At 45.9% G+C, this 19,684-nt stretch overlaps 1 protein-coding gene across 9 annotated transcripts in view; it reads left to right on the forward strand.

Moving 5' to 3' along the window:
• The window catches only part of ATP9B (ATPase phospholipid transporting 9B), a 199,372-nt gene that overhangs the window by 17,137 nt on the left and 162,551 nt on the right, over positions 1-19,684 (forward strand). For 6 of the 9 annotated variants that reach the window (XR_013332332.1, XR_013332333.1, XM_077752699.1 and 3 more), the window contains exons 2-4: positions 2,523-2,673; positions 5,589-5,702; positions 14,670-14,778. Coding sequence is in view for 6 of the 9 variants with exons in the window: in XM_077752699.1 (XP_077608825.1) it covers positions 2,523-2,673; positions 5,589-5,702; positions 14,670-14,778 (374 nt within the window). In the remaining 3 variants the exon portion in view is untranslated. Of the gene's footprint in view, positions 1-2,522; positions 2,674-5,588; positions 5,703-14,669; positions 14,779-19,684 lie in introns of those variants that run through there. The other 3 variants (XM_077752701.1, XM_077752703.1, XM_077752705.1) reach the window with 3 other exon arrangements.

Here is a 19,684-nt window from a genome sequence, read left to right on the forward strand (position 1 = left end):
ATAAAACTTTTGCTTGTTGATAGTTATCAGTATCTAAGTATTGCAAGTAATTATTACATCTTGGAAGTCCAGGAATCTTGTTTTTTTCTATACAGGGTTATAGGGAAAAATTAATAAACTGGTGAGTATATGTGTTTTTTGCCATTGGTATTTAATTTAGAGTTTGTAGAGTGTAAGGCTTTGGAACTTAGTGGGTTGTTAGTTTCAGGTGCTACACACAGTGTTGACGTTGAGGTTTTTATTTTAGCCATTGTCTACAGTGTTCATGTGATGCACAGAGTGGTTTTACACTAATAGAGCCTCCTGCCTGTGCAAGAATATGTTGATACCAGCATAAAGTTTGTAAAATTCACATTTCCTAAATTTTGTATACATTTTTCAAATACTTAATTTTGCTTGTTCTCAATTTCATGCTAGGTTTGCGTGTCTTGTGTACATTAAACTGTCATATTAGGTAATTATGTGTTTCAGAACAAAAATTTCTCTTTGAATACTTTGCTGGAGGATATTCACCCATACCTGAAGTACTGAAGGAAGTGCACAGAAAGGAAGCTTGTATGCTATCTGCTGTCCCTGCCTGCTCCATGTTGCCTGTGGACCAGCCCCACTCACCAACCCTCTGTGTGATGATGGGAATGTGCTAGATGTGTGATGTCCAGTATGGTAGCCACTGGCCACGGTGGCTGTTGAACCCTTGAAATGTGGCTAATGTAACTGAGGAACTGGACTTTTTATTTCACTTCATTTTAATTCATACTGAAATAGTCACACGTGAGGGGCACCTGGGTGGCTCAGTTAGTTGAGTGTCCGACTCTTGACAGCAGCTCAGGTGGTAGTCTCGCGGGTTGTGAGATTGAGCCCCGCGTTGGGCTCCATGCTGACATCAGGGAGCCTGTTTGGGATTCTCTGTTTCCGTGCCCCTCCCCTGCTCATGTTTGCACTTTTTCTCTGTCTTTTGCTCTCTTTCTCTCTCTCACTGTCACTCTGAAATAAACAAACTTAAAAAATAGTCACATGTGGCCAGTGGATGCTCTGTTGGGCAGTACAGAAATGCCTACTTCTGTGCCAGATGTAGTGTTGTTAAGATTGGAGACATTCTGAGTGTGACTCGGGGAAGCTGTGTCACTCTGCCGCTAACTAGTTGTTTCGTCTTAGAGAAATTGTTGACTTTTCTGGCCTCCAGTTTCCTCCTGTGGGAGATGTGGGGGGTCTGACAGCTCCAGAATATAGTGTGGGTGTCAGACTGATTGAACCCAGAGCTTGGAGAAGAGCCCCTCCCGGCTTGTAACTGAGGGTTTTGTGCCCCCGGAGCACAGGTCGTGTGCGGCTAGGTAAGAGGTGGGCAATTTAGAGCTGCCGCCAGGGGGAACTAGGGTGGCAGCGTCCTGCCCCCTGGGCCGGCTGGGGTCCTGGTGGGGGTCGGGGCAGACGGCAGGGGTGTGGCAGGGTGCGTCATGCTAGAGGGCAAGAGCCCTTGTGAGGATGCCCAGGCCACACGGTAGAAGCAACCGCAAGGTGAGAAATGGGAGTTTGATGCTTATTGGATTTTATTGAAGTCTTGTTTAATTTTTGTTTCATTCAAGCATGAACACCTCACAAATCCCTAACAGTTGACTGAAATCTACTTGACACCCCCCCACCCCAAAGAAAGCAGCAAAGGTGGGAATACTTATTTGGGCAATCTTAAATCACTTTCATATCCCGATTCACAATCAGGGATGTAAGTGTACTTGATGTGTGGAGATGCTGTCTGTTCTGCAAAGCTGAGGCGGGAGAGGTGCTGAGGGTGTGTCGGAGCCAACCTGCTCGGTGTGCCGCCGGCATTCATTCCCATTCGGGACAGCGCCCCTGGTCCTGTGGCCCGGCACCCGAGTGGATGTCTGCCCCTGGAGGACCCGGGGCTTCCAAGGGCAAAGCCCTGTCCTTCCAGACTGGAGATTTCCTGAGCACAGCTGGGAGGTCGGCAGATGGTCTGCAGATGGTCCGCACAGATGCACTGATTTCAGTTTGTGCGCACAACTGTGCGCACACGGGTGTATGCAGCCCCGTGTACACACCTGTGCCCTCACACGGGTGCCCCCACGGGTGTGCGGAGCCCAGTGCGCACACTTGTACGCACTTGTGCGAGGGCCTTTTTCATGTAATTCCTGAGTGGTATATTGAGAATTATGAACAACATGACTATCTTTTTCTCAGCCTAGAAAAGCATTGGCTACTTCAGAATGGTTTTTTATTTTTTTTTCAATTAATTTATTTATTTTTGCCAGTAAGAGGGTCTAAACAGGGAAGACACTTTCCTTTAGGTTCCAAAAGTCATTATGTACTCGCTCGTACAAGTCTCAGTGGTTTATGTTAAATTTCTCTCTGTACAACCTACTTTAAGACAACCCTGTGGGTTCACATTACACGTGCTGTCCGTGTCTGTGTGTTACAGAAGCAGCTTGCACTGGCTCTAAATGTATACGGTTTGTTTAAAATCTTTAAAAAAAGGCATTCATAATGTGTATCTTTTTTTCATGCAGTTGCTGTGATTGGCTGATAAATATCTGTCGAAGAAAGAGAGAACTAAAAGCTCGCACAGTGTGGCTTGGATGTCCCGAAAAGTGTGAAGAGAAGCATCCCCGAAATTCTATCAAAAATCAAAAATACAATATATTTACCTTTATACCTGGGGTAAGACTGTCACATTCTTTTTTTAAAATTTTTAATGTTTTTTATTTATTATTTTTGAGAGAGAGAGAGAGACAACTTGAGCAGGGGAGGGTCAGAGAGAGAGGGAGATACAGAATCTGAAGACAGTCTCCGGGCTCTGAGCTGGGTGTCAGCACAGACCCGACGTGGGTTTCGAACCCACAAACTGCAAGATCATGACCTGAGCCGAAGTCAGACGTTTAACTGACTGAGCCACCCAGGCACCCCAAAACTGTTACATTCTTAACAGTGGGTTTCATATGAGACCTTGCCAGCTTCTTTTGTTTTCACTGTTTTTTTTCCCCTTGTTAATCGTGTCACATCCAAATCTGTGTCCTTTTGCTTTTGAACCATTCGTATTTCAGATAATTGTTACATAATTCACCGCACACTCTTAATGGGCACAGCGTAGAGCTCACCTTAAGACTTAACAGTTTGACTTCAGTCCTAGATAAACATACTTATGTTATTGGAGAAATAACCAAGGATGCATAGATTAAATTACCAGAAAGAAAGCTGTAAGTTCTGTCTGGAGGTGAAGCTGAATGCCAGTGTAAAGCCTGCGTAGGAGCCTCAAAATGAAAGTCACGTAATTTTTTACACAATTGTGACTCCATGATAAAATCTCTGTAAGCATTTGTAGATGAATTTTCCACTTCATGTTATAAATTTCACACCATGTTATAGAATTGTATTATTAGTTAGCTTTAATTAGGTATTAGCACTAAGTTTAAATATTGAGGTTTAAGTATTTCATTAATTTTTTTTTGTTGGTGATCTTCCTGTCTTAAGTAATTTGAATCACGATTGAATAATTGAATAATTTTTGTTTTGATAATTTTTGCTTTTTGTGCATCATTTCCTATTTTAATATAATAGACCAATTTATTCATCTTTCTAAAGGCAAAAGGCAGCTGGAACTGACTATATTTCCATATCAAAGTTTTTGACATGTTCTAGTTATTAGCTTTATGCTATTTTACAAGAAAATCTCTTCGTTATGTGAAATAAGAGCTGTTTATTTTTCATGTCTTTATTGAAGTAATCATGCTGATTTTAGATCAGACATTGATTCCCCCCTTCCCCATCTGTTGATAGTTGGTGAATGTTCGATCCCTGATTTGCTCTTTATTAAAACACACAAAGCCATTGGCTCCGTAACTGAAAGCCTGCTCTTTTGTCAGACGGTAAGATGTAAACTGTCTTTCAGGCGGATAAATATTCTCGTCTGAATTGAATGAAGCTGCTGTTTTCTTCTTAGGTTTAAATTATTAAGTACTTGCAGATTGGCTAAGCATTGTACATTTTCCTAAAGGTCACAGAGTTCATCCAGGAGACGAGGAAGTATTGATTACAGTGGCTCCCAGCCAACAGTGCAGCTTACTTGTGACCAGAGTGAGCCCGCACGGCCAGCCAGGGCGGCTGTGTCCTGAAAATACCTGTTGGTGTGTCTGTACAAGTATTACCGTGTGAATTTTTTTCTTAGATTGTCTCTTAAATTAGGCTTTTCATCTAAAACGTAGTATTTTAGAAACATTTGGTAATTGCACAGTAGGAATTCTATGCCATTTTTAGCACAAATGGCAATTTTTGAATTGCTAATAGATATAATTTATGGTAACTGAGATTTTAAAGAAATCACTGAGGAAAAAGAGCTTTCTCCCCTGCTGAGATTAATTTATGAAATGACTCAAAACATTTTTAGACAGCAATTGAATATGATTATGAATATAAACATGTTATCAGTGTAGCCGATGCTTTAGTTGCACAAGCGTCTGATGATGTAGAAAACTCCATTACATGAAAACTGTGCTTCCAGACTCTTTAAGTCAACAGTAAGTACTTAACCCATTGCTCTGCTCTGGTTGAAATTTTCCTACCTTCCGAGTTGCATAAAAAACGGCATCCAAGGAGATTTTGATCGGAAGTTGCAAGGTTGTAAGTTTAATTGCAGTTATAGTTGCTGTTTGAGTTATTCTCATCTGTAAACATGAGGTTTGTTCTATTTTCATTTTCAATTTAAGTTTAATAGTTTGAGGATTTGTAAATAGAAGTCCATTAATATACCGGATCTTGGGTTTTCTTCCTTAAAGATAACTCTATTTGAATGAAAAAACAAAAGCAGAAAGCTACAGGATTTGTATTCCTAAAATTTTGTCAAATGATGGTTATTTTATATTTGAAGCTATTGTTGCAGGTCAGCTGCTAAGAGACTGTAAAATATACGTAGGTAGCTATCTTCCTGAAAATTGATTTGCAGTTTACATTCTTTTATATGTCATCGTTTCTTATCGCCTGAGAGAAGCAGATATTTATGGGAGGTGGAGGCGGTTTTTGTGAAGTCACATGGGGTGCGCTTTGCTGGTTAACTCAGTGTTTGTATATCTGCCATGATGTTCGTGTTCCGAAACGTGGCTGTCGTGTTTTATCTCTTACTGCTGCATAAATACAAGGTTAACCCAACTTTCCCATTCTAAGATTTTCTGACTTCTCAAGATACACATTTGTGTGTATGTAAACATATATTTATTGACTACCAGCATTGGGAAGGATTTGCTATCTCATTTGCTTTGATGTGTATGTAAAGATTTATAGGTCACTGTTGGAAAACTGGAAAATCAAAACTTTTAGAGGATGCTTTTAACATGGTTGAAAGTTCCCTAATTGTCTTCTCTTCAGTTTATTTTAGGTAGAATTTTGAGGGAACCTTACCTCACTCTGTATGTGATTTGGTTATTGGAAAGCCAGTGCCAGAATCAAGAAATTTACTGTGACTCGGGCATATCCTCCATGCTTGATGGGGATGTGGTTAGATATTGTGCTAATTTAATTATCTGACTGAAGTATTAAAGATCTATCTTGGAGAGACTGTGTTAATTTTTTCTTTTCCTTTTTAGGTTTTGTACGAACAATTCAAGTTTTTCTTGAATCTCTATTTTCTGGTAGTGTCCTGCTCCCAGTTTGTGCCAGCGTTGAAAATCGGCTACCTCTACACGTACTGGGCTCCTCTGGTAAAAGAATTAAGACTTTTGAAATTAAGTTAAATGATTATTTAGAATATAGTTTTAAGAGTGGAGGTGGTTGAGAGAGAAAAATCAGATTTTAAGCAGTGTGGTATTGTTGCTGTGTTACTCTGAACTTTTGTTGAACGATCTATGGAGCTAGGTCTGTAAATGCTGGGCGGCCCGCAGGAGGGTCCGGGTGCTGCCCTGCCCCGGGGGCGCCCGCAGGAGTGTCCGGGTGCTGCATGGCACAGGCGCCTCTGCCACTGGGGGTGCCGGGTGGTTTCCATGGCGCGTTCTGACTTAGGCTACGATAACAGGTCTGTCTCTTGGCCTGCCCTACACCCCTGCTTCCCCCCACCGTGCTGATGGCTGATGGCGATGTGGGGAGCGAGGGTGCGATCCCCTCTGCGACCTTCTTGTCCTGAACAGACGGGCATTTCTTACTTTTGGCTGAAGTATCTCAGTGAAGTCCAGACCATTTCTGCTTGACCCTTCAGTGCATAAATGGTTTTGAAAGGCAAGTGATATTTACCATCGAATAGTTCCATTTCCATCATAATGCTGTTTGATAGTTTGATACTGTTTGCCAATAATTTTCATCAGTTTTCAGCTTATATAAACAAAACGTATGCCTTCTTTCTTCTTCCACCTAGAAAGATGGACTGCTTCCTTTTGTTTGCTCCCTCTTGGGCAGATTATCAGCATAATCCAGTTGAGACAGCGTAGTGAAATCCCTCCTTTAGGGAAGGAGCAGCCCGCTGCTCACATGCGTACCTGGGGGCCCAAGTGCCACCTTCGGACCTGGGGGTGTGAGCAGCGTGCTCTCAGGTTTTTGACTTGGGGCTTCGCTCGGCTGGTCTGGTTGTGCCAGGGCGGGCTGGCAGAGGGGACGGAAGTCTCGTTGGCAGGGCCGCTGGGGCCAGCCCCTCCTGCTGCCACACAGACGTCAGAGGAGCATGGGTTTGAGCAGCCACGGTGACTATGTTTGTAGTCGGAGTGCACAGTCTCCGAGTCTGTGAGTGCACTGTACTCGTGCAAGCAGCGGGGTTTCGTAAGGAAAGCCCCTGTGAGGGGTGGCGTTGGGGTGGCATCCAGGTGGCTGAGAGGCTGGGCCGTGCACTGACCTGGGACAAAAGAGGCGGAGGCAGGGGGAGCCGTGGTTGCGGAAACTCTCAGGCCAGGACACTGGGGGTGCCTCTGGAGTGTGGGGACGTGGGGACGGTGCTTACAAGGGAGGTCGGGGTGCTCGGACTTGCTCCTGAGCGGAAGAGGGAGTCCTGCGTCTGTGTGGGCGGCCTGGCACGTGGACGGCACTGAAGCTGGAGCCCACTGCTCAGAGCTGGTGTTCAAGCCCCGTGGCTGTGGCGAGAGGGCCGAGGGGCTTGCTCGTCTCTTCCCCTGCTCACCTTCCTTCCCTGCAGGCGACTTCTGCGTCTGAGATTCAGTTGTCGCGTCTCCCCTGAGAATTTTACTACTTACACATGTCTTCCGGAAATCAGATGCCGTATTGTTTGCGTGCTGTGAAAAGCTTGTCTATAGGTTATCTTACTCTGGGTGCCCTTTTGCAACCTGTGCTTTTGACGTAACGTTGTTTTGTAAAACAGATCCCTGATGACACCTCCATGGCTGGCTCACTCAGCTTCACTTCTCCGGAGTGCTCCATTGAGTGAGTGCTCACGGCCGACTTGTCCCTCTTCCCCGGAAAGGAGACCTCTAGTTTTCTCCTGATTTTCCCAGTTACAGACTTGGCTGTGACCATCAGGCTGATTGTACGTTATTCCCTGCGCATCCCGGGAGCCTCGTTGGCTAAGTGCTGCTTGGTGTCCCTGTTTTCTAGTGAAAGCGAACATGGAGTGTACTTAACGATCTTGGGTGTGTAATTCCGGCCCCTCTTCCCACCCGTGGCCTCGCAGAGCGCCCCGCCCCTCCAGCGTCACCGCCAGCTCCACTTGAAGCGTCTGTCGGCAGGGATCGTCGGAGGACACAGGACCTTCCTAAACTAACGTCAGCGCCTTCGTTCTGTTTTGCTTTTGCATCTTTTCCTCTTACCTGTGATTTAAGTAGCTTTTAACCAAAGAAAATGACTGTTTTAGATGGATTCCTAATGAGGATTTTAAGTGTTCACAGAGCTGCCTGTTGGCCAGAGCTGCTCCTTTCTGTGCCCATGTGGGGTCTGCGTGCACCCACTTGAACTGCCTGTCAGCCGCGGGAGTTGGGAGTGCGTCCTCCACCTTGTTGGCACCTGGGATTTCACTCCGCTGTGTGCAGGGAGGTGCCCAGTAAGCACCTGGCTCGGTCCTCCTGTAAGGGGCACGGAGCCGACGCTCAGGGGCCCCAGGGGAAAGCGAAAAGCCCATTTCTCCCATTTGAGTAGCACTTCATGTTTCCTCGGGACGCACCCCAGCCCCCCTGCCCACCAGCTCCCTTCCTCTGTGCCCCTGGCCCCCTGCCCCCGGCCCCCCAGCCCTGCAGTGGACCTCCNGAAACCGTGCTCTGTGCTGCTTTGCTCTGGAAGCAGCCACAGTCGGTGCTGTTTATCACATAATCAGTAAAGACTTGTTTGTGTCTGTGCTTGCACTGTTGACATACACTTTAACCTCTGATTTAGCAAAAATCTTTAAAAAAGTTTTTTTAACGTTTTATTTTATTTTTGAGAGATAGAGCTTGAGCAGGGGAGGGACAGAGAGAGAGAGGGAGACATGGAATCTGAAGCAGCTCCAGGCTCTGAGCTGTCAGCACAGAGCCCGACGCGGGGCTCAAACTCATGAACCTTGAGATCCTGACCTGAAGTGAAGTTGGCCCCTTAACCAACTGAGCCACCCAGGCGCCCCATTATTTAGCAAAAATCTTAAAAAGTTGATGTGTGTGTTAGGCTCACCTTCAAATCCCAGAAGCAGGCTTAGGTATGTTGGTTCTTTGATCCAAACTCACCTCAGAAAATGTTTTTTGAAACTGAAAATTCACATACTATATGGAAAAGATCTTTTTTATTAATCTAGGCAAAATTTAGAATACATGTATATCTAAACTACGTATTGTGTGGGTCTTTTTTAAGGAGAGGATGTATTTGTCAGGGTTTCTTCACAGCTCCTGAGTTCTTGCTCTTTCTCAAGCAGCCTGTTTACCCCCGTCCTGTGCGGGGCCTGTGCCAGCATGTGGCCTTTATACGTATTAACGTTCCGTGTCTTTTCTCTACCTGCCTTCTGAGGCTCTGAGTGGTTGCTCAGGAAAAGGGATCAGCATTCCAGATCCTTCCTTGACAAAAACCTGCCAGTGCAGCATAAAACCGTCGTTTAGCTGGTGGTTAGAAGGACTCTTGTGTCACGTCCGCTAGTTTTCAACAGGGAACTTTGGACACCTTCCCCCAGCTGATGGGTGTTTCTGAAAACAGTGGTAGCTTAATAATTGTGCTTTGTCAGTATTCTTGGCAAAACTGTTCGCTGGCTTCAGCTCTGATCTCATTTCTGTAATATGTTGCTGTATAACAGAAGAGGAAGCTGAAGCTAAGTGGTTTCATCATTACGTTCTCGTGTCAGAGTGAGGACTGCCTTCCATATCGTTCAGCTTTCGGAACGGGTATTTGAGGGAAAGCTGGCGGGACCAGAGCACCACACAGGCCGCGACGTTGCTGTCGGGATGCACCCGGAGCAGCAGATCTGCCCACACAGACGATTCCCAGAGGAAGACTGGATTCTTGTCGCTACCTCTTCCATGGAAGACGTGGTCCTGGCATTTGGGTAACACATCGCTGAGAGCCAGCTGGGCTGTTAGGTGGCAAGTCCGTCTGCAAAAGACTGATTTTTCAGGATGATTCTCCAGTCCTTCCTTCTGTCCACTCTTCTGGGTGTCTCTGTACTTTGGCCGTGTGGGCAGAGACGGACAGGAGAAAGAAGATCACTCACTTGGACTCAAACCTCGTACTGTCCAGAGAAAACCACTCTTGCAAAAGTACTTGTGCTCCTGGTGCCTCAGTTTCCTTGTCTGTGAATTAGAGCTCATTAGGTTTTTGTGACATTTAAATGGTGACTCGCATAAAAAGCATAGAAAAGTTTGGGGATGCCTGGGTGGTGCAGTTGGTTGGGCTGACCGACTTCGGCTCAGGTCATGATCTCACGGTTCATGGGTTTGAGCCCCGTGTTGGACTCTTTGGTGACAGCTCTCAGAGCCTGGAGCCTGCTTCCAATTCTGTCTTTCCTCTCTCTCTGTCCTTTGCCCACTCGTGCTCTCTTAAAAATAAATAAACAAATTTTAAAAAAGACCTAGAAAAGTTTCTGGGGGCCCCTGGGTGGCTCAGCCAGTTTAAGTGTCTGACTCTTGATTTCAGAACAGGTCACAATCTCATGGTTCAGGGATTCGAGCCCCACATCAAGCTCTGTGCTGACAGTGTGGAGCCTGCTTGGGATTCTCCNCTCAAAGTAAATAAGTAAACTTAAAAAAAAATAGCTTCTGGTATATAATAATTCTTCAAGTTTAAGCTGGTATTTGTAGCAATAGAATTTTTTTCTTTTTATAAAAATGCATATTCTTTTGGCAGTTACTTCACATGACTCCTGGGTAATCTGGAGAAGTAGGAAAAAAGTCCACTTGGTGCAACAAGGTTTAGTCACGGCTTGTGGACCAACCGCGTGAGAGAATCCTGTCCTCCACCCTGATTAACCGGCTGGTGCTCAGATGCTGTTGTTTCACTGAAATACTGTCCCCCTCTTGTGCTCACTTGTGGTTTCCTAGCTGGCAGTGCTGGAGCGTCAGTCTCAGACGTGGCCGGTAGTGAAGTCACGGGCAGGCCCAGCCCCCGCTGTGGGAAGACCTTATCCTCATCTTCCACAGACCACTGGTCACTTGATGACCCAGTGAAGACTCTGCAGATCTAAACTCTCTGGGTGGAGGTCTGTGTGGTGTAGACTCCAGTGGCTAAGAAGGAAATCCTGGCCTCTGCTGTGCCTTTTTTGGAATCTGCTTTAGGTTCCGAGGCTGCTGTTGGGGTTTTTCTCAAGATAGCCAGGCCGGAGAGGGACGTGTGGCATGGGAGTGGCCTCCACGTGTGTCATGTGTTCGGGGAACCCTTTGCTTTGACACGCAGCCTAGAGCTGCTTGTGTGCACCGGCAGTCCTTGCCCACGGCCGGGGCTCTGTCTCCTCCGAGCGCTTGCCTCCCGTGTCACGAGCTGGGACCTGACCCTCCTTGCTGCATCTTCCCTCGCATTACTGCCGACTTTCACCTCATGAGTTCTCAGAAGTGCTGGGAACGGTTACGCTTTGTGGTTTTAAGTTCTCTGATGAATGGAGAATTAACTTTTGCTATCGTTAAGCCGTAGGTTTAAAGGGTGAAAATTAGATTGACCTGGAGAGTGTAGCTAACGCACACACGTCGGGGACCTCCTCCTTACAGAGGAGAGGCGAAGGTCCCTTTTCCGGCGGCACTTGCGCAGATGGCTGGTGCGAACCGCCGTCTCGGTGATTGAACGCGCTCGCTTGATCAGAAAGCACTCCTTTGACAGTACGTCTTCAGTGTGTAAGTAACGTGCACTTGATATCCATTCTCCTCTTACCTCTCAGGGTAAGTCAGTCACAAACTGAATTTTAAAAATTCTACTTTGTGAACATGAGTCTACATGAGAACAGCTCACAGAACTGTCTTTCCTGGACGGGTAGATGTGTATTTTTCATGTCACTGATATTGAGTTGTGACTTAGAGGTTATGTATTTAAAGTGGTATTGTCTTCTCACCCAAGACTAACAACATCTTTGAATTATGGAAATACAGTATTTTATCCTACGGGTGTACCCGGAGTTTATTTGTGGACATTCAGGTTATTTCCAATGTTTTTTATATTTGATGCCAGGATCCTTGTTTTTTTGGTTTTTTTTTGGTGGTTGTTGTTGTTTGTTTCTTAGATAAATTTCCAGAAGTGTAACTGTTAGGTTAAAGTGTGTATAAATTTTAAGACTTTTGATAACAACACTGAATTTATTTAAAGTATTTTTGGTATTTCCTGTTTTGGATGTTCGTATTATTTTCTTTGTTTTAGGTGTGCTAAAAAGACATCTAGATGGAAAAGAAAGAGAAAAGCTGTCTCTGTTGACAGGTGGCACAATCTTGTGTGTGGGAAATCTGAGGAGTCCACACACAGAAATGGTGGAGTTAGTGAGGTTATGGGGTACAGGATGGGGTGCAAGATGGGGTGCAGGATAGACACACAAAACCGCTTGTATTTTTATATACTAGCAGTGACCATCTGAAAATGAAATCAAGTTAACAATTTCATTTATAACAACATCAGAAAGGAAAAATAGTGGACTTGGCTAAAGTGCAGGATGTCATACTGAAAACTTAAAACATTTTTGAAGAAATTAAAGATGTAAATAAATAGAAGTCATCCTATGTTCAAGAATTGAAAGACTTAATACTGTTACAATGACAGTCCTCTCCAGATTGATCTGTAGGTTTGGTACAATCCCTGTGAGGATCCTACTTGGCTTTTTGGGCAGAAATTGACAAGCCGATCTTAAAATTCATACGGAAATACAAGAGACACAGAGTAGCAGTGCGATCTAGAAAGTAGATCAGCATTGGAGGACTCCTGCCTCCCATTTCAAAGCTGATTGTGAAGCTACAGTAATCAAGGTGTGGGGCCGGCTGAAGGATGGACCGAGGGCTACATTAGAGTCCAGGAATAGACCTTCACACCAAGGACAACTTGTTTTTGGCAGTTCAGTGGAGAAAGAGCAGTCTTTTCAACAAATAGTGCTGAGACAGCGGGACAGCCACATACAGAAGAATGAATTCGGACCCCACCTCCCGTCACACACAGAAAGTAACTCAGAATGGGGTATAAACCTAAATGGAAGAGGTAAAACCAGTAAGACTCCTGGAGGAAAACATAGAGGTGGAGTTTTGTGACCTTGGACACCAAAAGCCCAGGTGACCACAGAAACAACTTAAATTGGATTTCGTGAAAATTAAAAACTTGACTGCATCAGAGGACACCACCAAGAAAGTAAAATGATAACGTGGAAAGTGTCACTCACACTTAGAAATCACATCTCTAATTAGGTATTTCTATCCAGAATAGCATGAAAAGCTCGTACGACTTCCCAGAGTAAAGACAAATGCCCCTGTTAAAGAGTGGGTGTAGGATCTGAATAACATTTATCCCAAGAAAACATGCATATGGCCAGTAAGCGCATTAAGTGGGTAACCACTTTGGAAAGCGGCTCGGCAGTTTGTGAACATGCTAAACACACTGTATCGCCCACAAGGGCAGATTTGTAGAGACAGAGTTGCACCAGCGGTTGTGAGGGCTGGGAGCAGGGGGAGATGGGGGCGAGCTTTCTCTTGGGGTGATGAAAGTTGGGTGGTGGCGGCGGTTGCGGCACAAGCCTGAGTGCCCCAGGGTGGCTGTTTCAGCAAACACGGCTTCCAGGGGCCCACACGGTGTAGCCTGTTGGCAACGCAGAAGCAGCCCTGGGATAACAGGTTACTGCCCTGTAAGTGGAGTTGCCCGGCCTTGCCCCATGGCCATGGCAGCCCGGGGCACACTCCTCAGTGCACATTCCTCAGTGCAGCGAAGCCTGCACAGCCCGGGGCACACTCCTCAGTGCAGCGAAGCCTCTTGGAGAGTGTGGTCAGACAGCTGGACCTGAAGAGTAGCCATGTCATGCGTCAGAAAACACCCACGGAGCCTTTGAAAGTGGCTCCAGCTGCGTGTTCGCGTGTTCTCGTGTTCGTGGTGTGACAGATTCACAACAGGTTACATACGTTTTCTTGGGGGCGTCTGGTGGCTCATTTGGTTAGGTGTCTGGCTCTTGACTTCGGCTCAGGTTGTGACCTCACATTTTGTGAGTTGGAGCCCCACGTTGGGCTCTGCGCTGACAGCTCAGAGCCTGCTTGAGATTCTCCTTCTCTCTGCACCTCTCCCATTCACACGCTCTCTGTTTCTCTCAAAATAAATACATAAACTTTGAAAAAAGAGGTTTTATTTAGAGAGCATCAAGTTAATCGGTCTGGGTTTTTATTTAAAAAGTGAGGAAGAGGGGGCGCCTGGGTGGCTCAGTCAGTTAGGCGTCTGACTTCGGCTCGGGTCATGATCTCACAGTTGGTGGGTTCGAGTCCCGCGTCGGGCTCTGTGCTGACAGCTCAAAGCCTGGAGCCTGTGTCAGATTCTGTGTCTCCCTCTCTCTCTGACCCTCCCCTGCTCATGCTATCCCCCCCCCTCAGATATAAATAAAAAACATAAAAAAAAATAGTGAGGAAGAGGGACACCTGGGTGGCTCAGCCTGTTAAGTGTCCAACTCTTGATTTCCACTCAGGCCACAATCTCACGGTTTGTGGGTTTGAGCCTCACATCAGGCTCTTCACGGGTAGTGTGGAGTCTTCTTGGGATCCTCTCTCTCCTTCTCTCTGCCCCTCTCCTGCTCATACCGTCTCTTTCTCTCTCCTTTGTCTCTCAAAATTAAAAAAAAAAAATTTTAAATAAAAATATTTAAAAAGAAGTGAGGAAGAAAAGCACGGTGGCCATGCATGTGCCCCAAGGGCGGCTGCAGACCCTGCCGCGGGGAGACTGTCGTGTCGTGCTGGGCAGCTTCGTGTTCCTGCGCCCCCTTCCACCACAGACAGAGGCGCAGAGAGCCTATGATTTTGATGTCAGTCTTTGTTCATTTGATACTTGAATGCTTGAGTGTTCTAAATATAATTTGTGGGGTTTTTGAAGATTGTTGGTTTCTTTATTTTTAGGTTACTAAGTCATTTTTGATGTTTGGCTTGAGGTACATGTTATGATACGAATTTCAAAAAAATTTTTGGTTAATAGTGAGAATTGTGAGTCTTACACTATGTATCATAGTCTTAGTGTTTCATTGTTACTTTTTGTCTGTGTTTTCATTTAGGCTTTAGAAGTAACACAAATTGGGGAAGGGAGTAAAACCTTTTGTTACTTTAAGTCTAGTTTTCTCAAATATTTTATTTTGTCTCCAGGGATTTGTTTTGGCTGTTACTATCATGAGGGAAGCCATTGATGAATTCCGGCGTTTTCAGCGGGACAAGGAAGTGAATTCACAGCTCTACAGCAAGCTCACCGTAAGAGGTTAGCAAGACACTTTTGATTTTGTTTATCATTTGATAATGTAGTCATCACTTCAGAGTTAACATAAAAGAAAGAAAACATGCCATAATTCTGTTATTGAAAACCGTATTATGGGGGCGCCTGGGTGGCATAGTCGGTTAAGCGTCCGACTTTCGCTTGGGTCATGATCTCACGGTTCGTGGGTTCGAGCCCCGCGTCGGGCTCTGTGCTGACTGCCAGCTCAGAGCCTGGAGCCTGTTTCAGTCTGTGACTCCTTCTCTCTATGACCCTCCCCTGCTCACGCTGTCTCTCTCTCTCCTAGAAATAAATAAAACATTAAAAAAAAAAAAAAATCTCTAAAAAAAAAAAAAAGAAAACCGTATTATGTGATTACATATGGTATCTAATCTTACGATAACATAATGCCTTCAAGTTCAAGGTAGATTTTTATTCACTCTCCAAAGGCTTGGGGTGTGTGTATAAGTATAAATGTATACACGCTTCAACGCCTGTGCGTACACACGCACAGAGAGAAGTGATCGGGTAGCACGCTCTGGGACAGTTTGTATGTAATGCACATGCACATAGACACACGCGAAACCCAGCCGGTATAGGACTCTGTCTGTGAAGCCCTGTGTCACCTTACCTGCAGTCTCTGTGTCTGTTTGCAGCACAGTTGTGAGGTTAGACATTTGGTACCACGGCCTTAAACTATTTCAGTGCAAGGACTTGGAGCACCAACAGTTAATGTCATGATCCAAAACGTTGACTACTTTATGCCCATTTCTCCTTAACTTCGTTTAGGGCTTTAACCCTTTAACCCCTGCTTAATTTATGTTTTTAAAGAGTTTGTTTTTTTGGTCTCTCAGTCCCAGTGGAAAAGAAGCGATGTATTGAGAAGAGTGTGGGCATCAGTCGAAAAGTGACAGTGACACCATGACAGTGATTGCATCAATGAAGAACAGTGAAGGAAAGCACTGAAAAGCTAAATGAGTGTTTGTAATAACTTCAAAGCCTGTTTAAAAGATGAGGTTTAGAGTGGAGTTTGTACCTTTGTTTACATGGGGACATTTGTACACTGAATTATTTGTTTGAGATAATTTTCAAACAAAAATTTTATAGCTTATTGGGATGGACCTCACATAACATGAAGTTTATCCATTTAAAGTATACAGTCCCGTGGTTTTTGGTACATTCACAGAGTCGTGAAACCATTACCATAATCTGCTTCTGGAACAGTCTTAACATTCTAGAGAGAAACTCTGAATGGTAGCCGTCTTCGCATTCTTGCNCCCCCCAGGCCTGCTTTCCCTCTCTTTGGATTTACCCCCGAGGAGCAGGCGTCGGGACGTCTGCAGCGTGTGGGCTTGCGTCCCAGGGGCTTCCCCGGCGTCCTGGTCCCGGCGCCTCAGCTCGTGGCGACGTGGCCCTGGCTGTGCTTTGCTTCTTTTTGTTGCCGAGTGATGCTCCTCTCTGAGCGTACGCCACGGTCAGCAGCCAGCAGCAGATGGACACGTCAGTCGTTTCCACATCAGGCAGCTGTAAATGCTGCTGCTGCGGCGTCGGCAAGTTTTTCTTATTTCTTATTTCTCTGTGAGGGAAGTTGCTGGATTCTGTGGTAACTCCGTTTTGATAAACCGCCAACCATTTTCTACTTGGCTACGCCAGTTTACGTTCTCGCCAGCGGTGTGTGATGTCCCAGTTTCTCCACGTCTTCACCAACACTTGTCACCGCCTGTCTTTTATTGTGGCCGTCCTGTCCGGTGTGACGGAACAGCCCGCTGTGGCTTGTATTTCTCCGATGACTAATGGCCTTGAGCGTCCTTTCAAATGCTTATTGGGCGTTTGTATGTCTTCTTTGGAAACCTGTTTTTCAGATTCTTTGCTCACTATTTTAACTGGGTTATCTGTTTTTTAATTATTGGGTTGGAAGAACTCTGTTCTTCCAGAACTCTGTTCTGGACTTAAGTCCCTTGTCATTCTGTGATTTGGAAGTATTTTGTCTTGCTCTCTGGCTCGTGTTTCTTCCTCTTTCTGCCCTCTGGGGTGTGGCAGTTTTCATGTTGGGCCCTGCTCCTCTCTGCTCCCTTGTGTTGTCTGTGCTTCGGTGATGCATCCGACACACAGTTCACCAGCCCAGGCTTGCAGAGATTTACTTCTGTATTTTCTTCCGGGGGTTTTATACTCTTAGCTCTGATGTTCAGATGTGTGTTCCCTCTTCATGTCTCTGTGTGTGTGTGTGTGTGTGTGTGTGTGTGTGTGTGTGTGTGTGTGTGATGTGGTTCCACAATTCTTGGTGCGTGAGTGTTCAGTTGTCACAACACCATTTTTGAAAAGACTGTTTCTGTTGTGAGAAATGGAACAGTTAACTTGGGAAAAGCTTTGGTGTTAAAGTAATGGTGTGAGAGAGGCCAGGTGTGTTGTGGAAAAGAGGTATAGCTCTAGTTGTGGAAAGAAGAATCCGCAGAATGGCCGGATAAATTAGGTGCACCTTGGCTGTGTCTGTTTTATTTTATTCATTTATTTTAAATGTTTTATTTATTTCTTTTTTTTTTAAATTTTTTTTAATGTTTTATTTATTTCTAGGAGAGAGAGAGAGAGAGAGACAGCGTGAGCAGGGAGGGTCAGAGAGAGAGGAAGACACAGAACCCGAAGCACGCTCCAGGCTCTGTCTGCACAGAGCCCGACGTGGGGCTCGAACCCATGGACCATGAGATCATGACCTGAGCTGAAGTCAGACACTCAACCAACTGAGCCACCCAGGCGCCCCTGGCTGTGTCTGTTTTAGAATATAGTATGGATCCTGGCTTAGTTTTTAAGCTGTTTTAACTCTACTCATTTGCAATGAGCTTTGTTTCTGTGTGTTAATCGTATCATTCAAAACTAAATGACTAAGCGATGTGTGCGGCTGTCAATGGGCAGTCTTGCCGCCCTCTCAGCGTGGGACCAGGGAGGAGTCGGGCACATGCCTCCAAGACGGCAGCCCGCGTCCTTACTTCGGGATTCTGGGCTGTGGCTCTGAGGGCAGCAGAGCAGGACTTACTTGCAGAGAATTGTGTCTGTCCGGCCTGTCAGGCCGCTTGAAGGACTGACTTGAGATAGTTGTCTTTCTTTCCTCTGACGTGGATGTCACTCAGGGCAGAAGAGCCAAAAACCAGTAAGCATTTCTGGAGCCTGGGTCAGCAGCAGTGGCTGGGGGTGATAAGTGATAGTTGACACATGGAAGAGAGTGTCAAGTGCCCAGTGGAAGGAGCTGGAGACAGGATTCTTTGGAAAGTTAAGGTGTTCAGAAGTGCCTGTGTTGACTGGGGGATGTGAAAGCCACCTCCACGGCCGGCGCTGGATCATGCTCAGAAAAGACCCCGAGAGAGCGTTTTGCCTCTGGCCAGTCTCTAGGCTCAGTGCAGGCAGAGCGAGGTCTTGGGCAGAGTTGTAGACTGCATGCCGGAGCCCCTGGGACAGAGCTAGCCTGCCAAGTCTGCGACAGGCTGGTCGCTCCCTCCTCGCTCCCTCCGTCTCCTGTCCTTCACCCTTCCTCCCCCCTCTCATTTCTCTCCTTCTTCCCGCCATCATCCCTCCTTTTCTTTGTTAGTCTCACCCCCTCCCTGTGCAAGGAGACCTTTCAGAGCACTGACTGAAAGACTTCGCAGACCACACCTGACAAAGAATACACACTTTACAAAGTGTGCATGGCGACAGCATATACTGAGCAGCAAGGCAAACCCAGAAGAAGGGGACGTAACTGACTTCCCAAGTTACCAGATGGCAGTGGTCCACATGTGCAGGTTTCCACGGGAAATTACGAAGCATGCAGAGAAACCACGTGGCCCAGTCACAGAAGGAAAGGACAGAAACCGTCCCTGGAAGCCCAGATACTGGACTTCCTGGACAAAAGTCTGACTCACTTGCCATAACCGTGCTCACAGAGCTGAAGGAGGCAACTGAAAAATGTCGAGACACCAGAGCAGCGCACTGTGTCAGCAAACAAGATCAGTAAAGGTATAGACACTCTAAGAATGAAGCCAAGAGAAATTCTGGTGCCAAAATAAAATAAATGACAAGAAAAACTCACTCGAGGGTTTGAGCAGGCCGTAGAAAGAATCTGTGACCTTGAACCTTAGATCACGTGAGACGGTCTGTTCTGAGAAGAGGAAAGAAGAACGAAGAAAAGTAGGTGCCACGAGACTTGGAGGCAGCAGCCAGTGTGCTACGGTGCACGCAGTGGGCGTTTTGGAGTGGGGGAGAGAATGTTCAAAGGAATAATGGCCTTATTATTTCAGACTTCCCAAGTTTGAAAAAAGACAGAAAGCTACATGTTCAGGGAGTTCGTGAATCCCTAGAAGTTGTCGACAAACACAGAGAATCCACACCAAGACATGTTGTAACCAAACGGTTCAAACCCAAGGACCAAGAGAAGGAAGAGAATGTTCTGGAAGCAACAAGGGAGAAGCAGCTTATCACACGCAAGGGCTGGAGAGTAAGAGCCCTGGAGGACAGGAGGTTGGTGATATTTTTAAAATGACAAAAGAAAAAACTGTCAACCAAGCATTGTGTGCCCCTTAAGCCTCCATTCACAAGGGAAAGAGAAAGTTCTCAAGCCTGTAGAGCTGAAGACAGGCACGCAAGCAGGTACACAGACAGCCGCATTCATGCAGCACTTTATTTATAATCGCCAGCGAGTGAGAACAGCCCAGGCGTCCATCGGCGGGTGAACAGATACACAAATTGTGCTGTTTTCTTATATTGGATTGTTATTCAACCGTAACAGTTAATGAATACTGATACGACTTGGGTGAACCTTGAAAATACTGTACGTGTGAGAGAAATCAGACATAAAAGGTCATGGACTGTGTGAAGCCTTATACGCCAAGTATGAGAACAGGGAGAGTTCTGGAGCCCAAGTCAGGCTGGGGGGGGGGGGGCCCCC

The sequence above is a fragment of the Crocuta crocuta genome, unplaced genomic scaffold (genome assembly GCF_008692635.1).
Source record: "Crocuta crocuta isolate KB4526 unplaced genomic scaffold, BGI_CrCroc_1.0 scaffold101, whole genome shotgun sequence".
In the NCBI taxonomy this organism is placed as follows: Eukaryota; Metazoa; Chordata; class Mammalia; order Carnivora; family Hyaenidae; genus Crocuta; species Crocuta crocuta.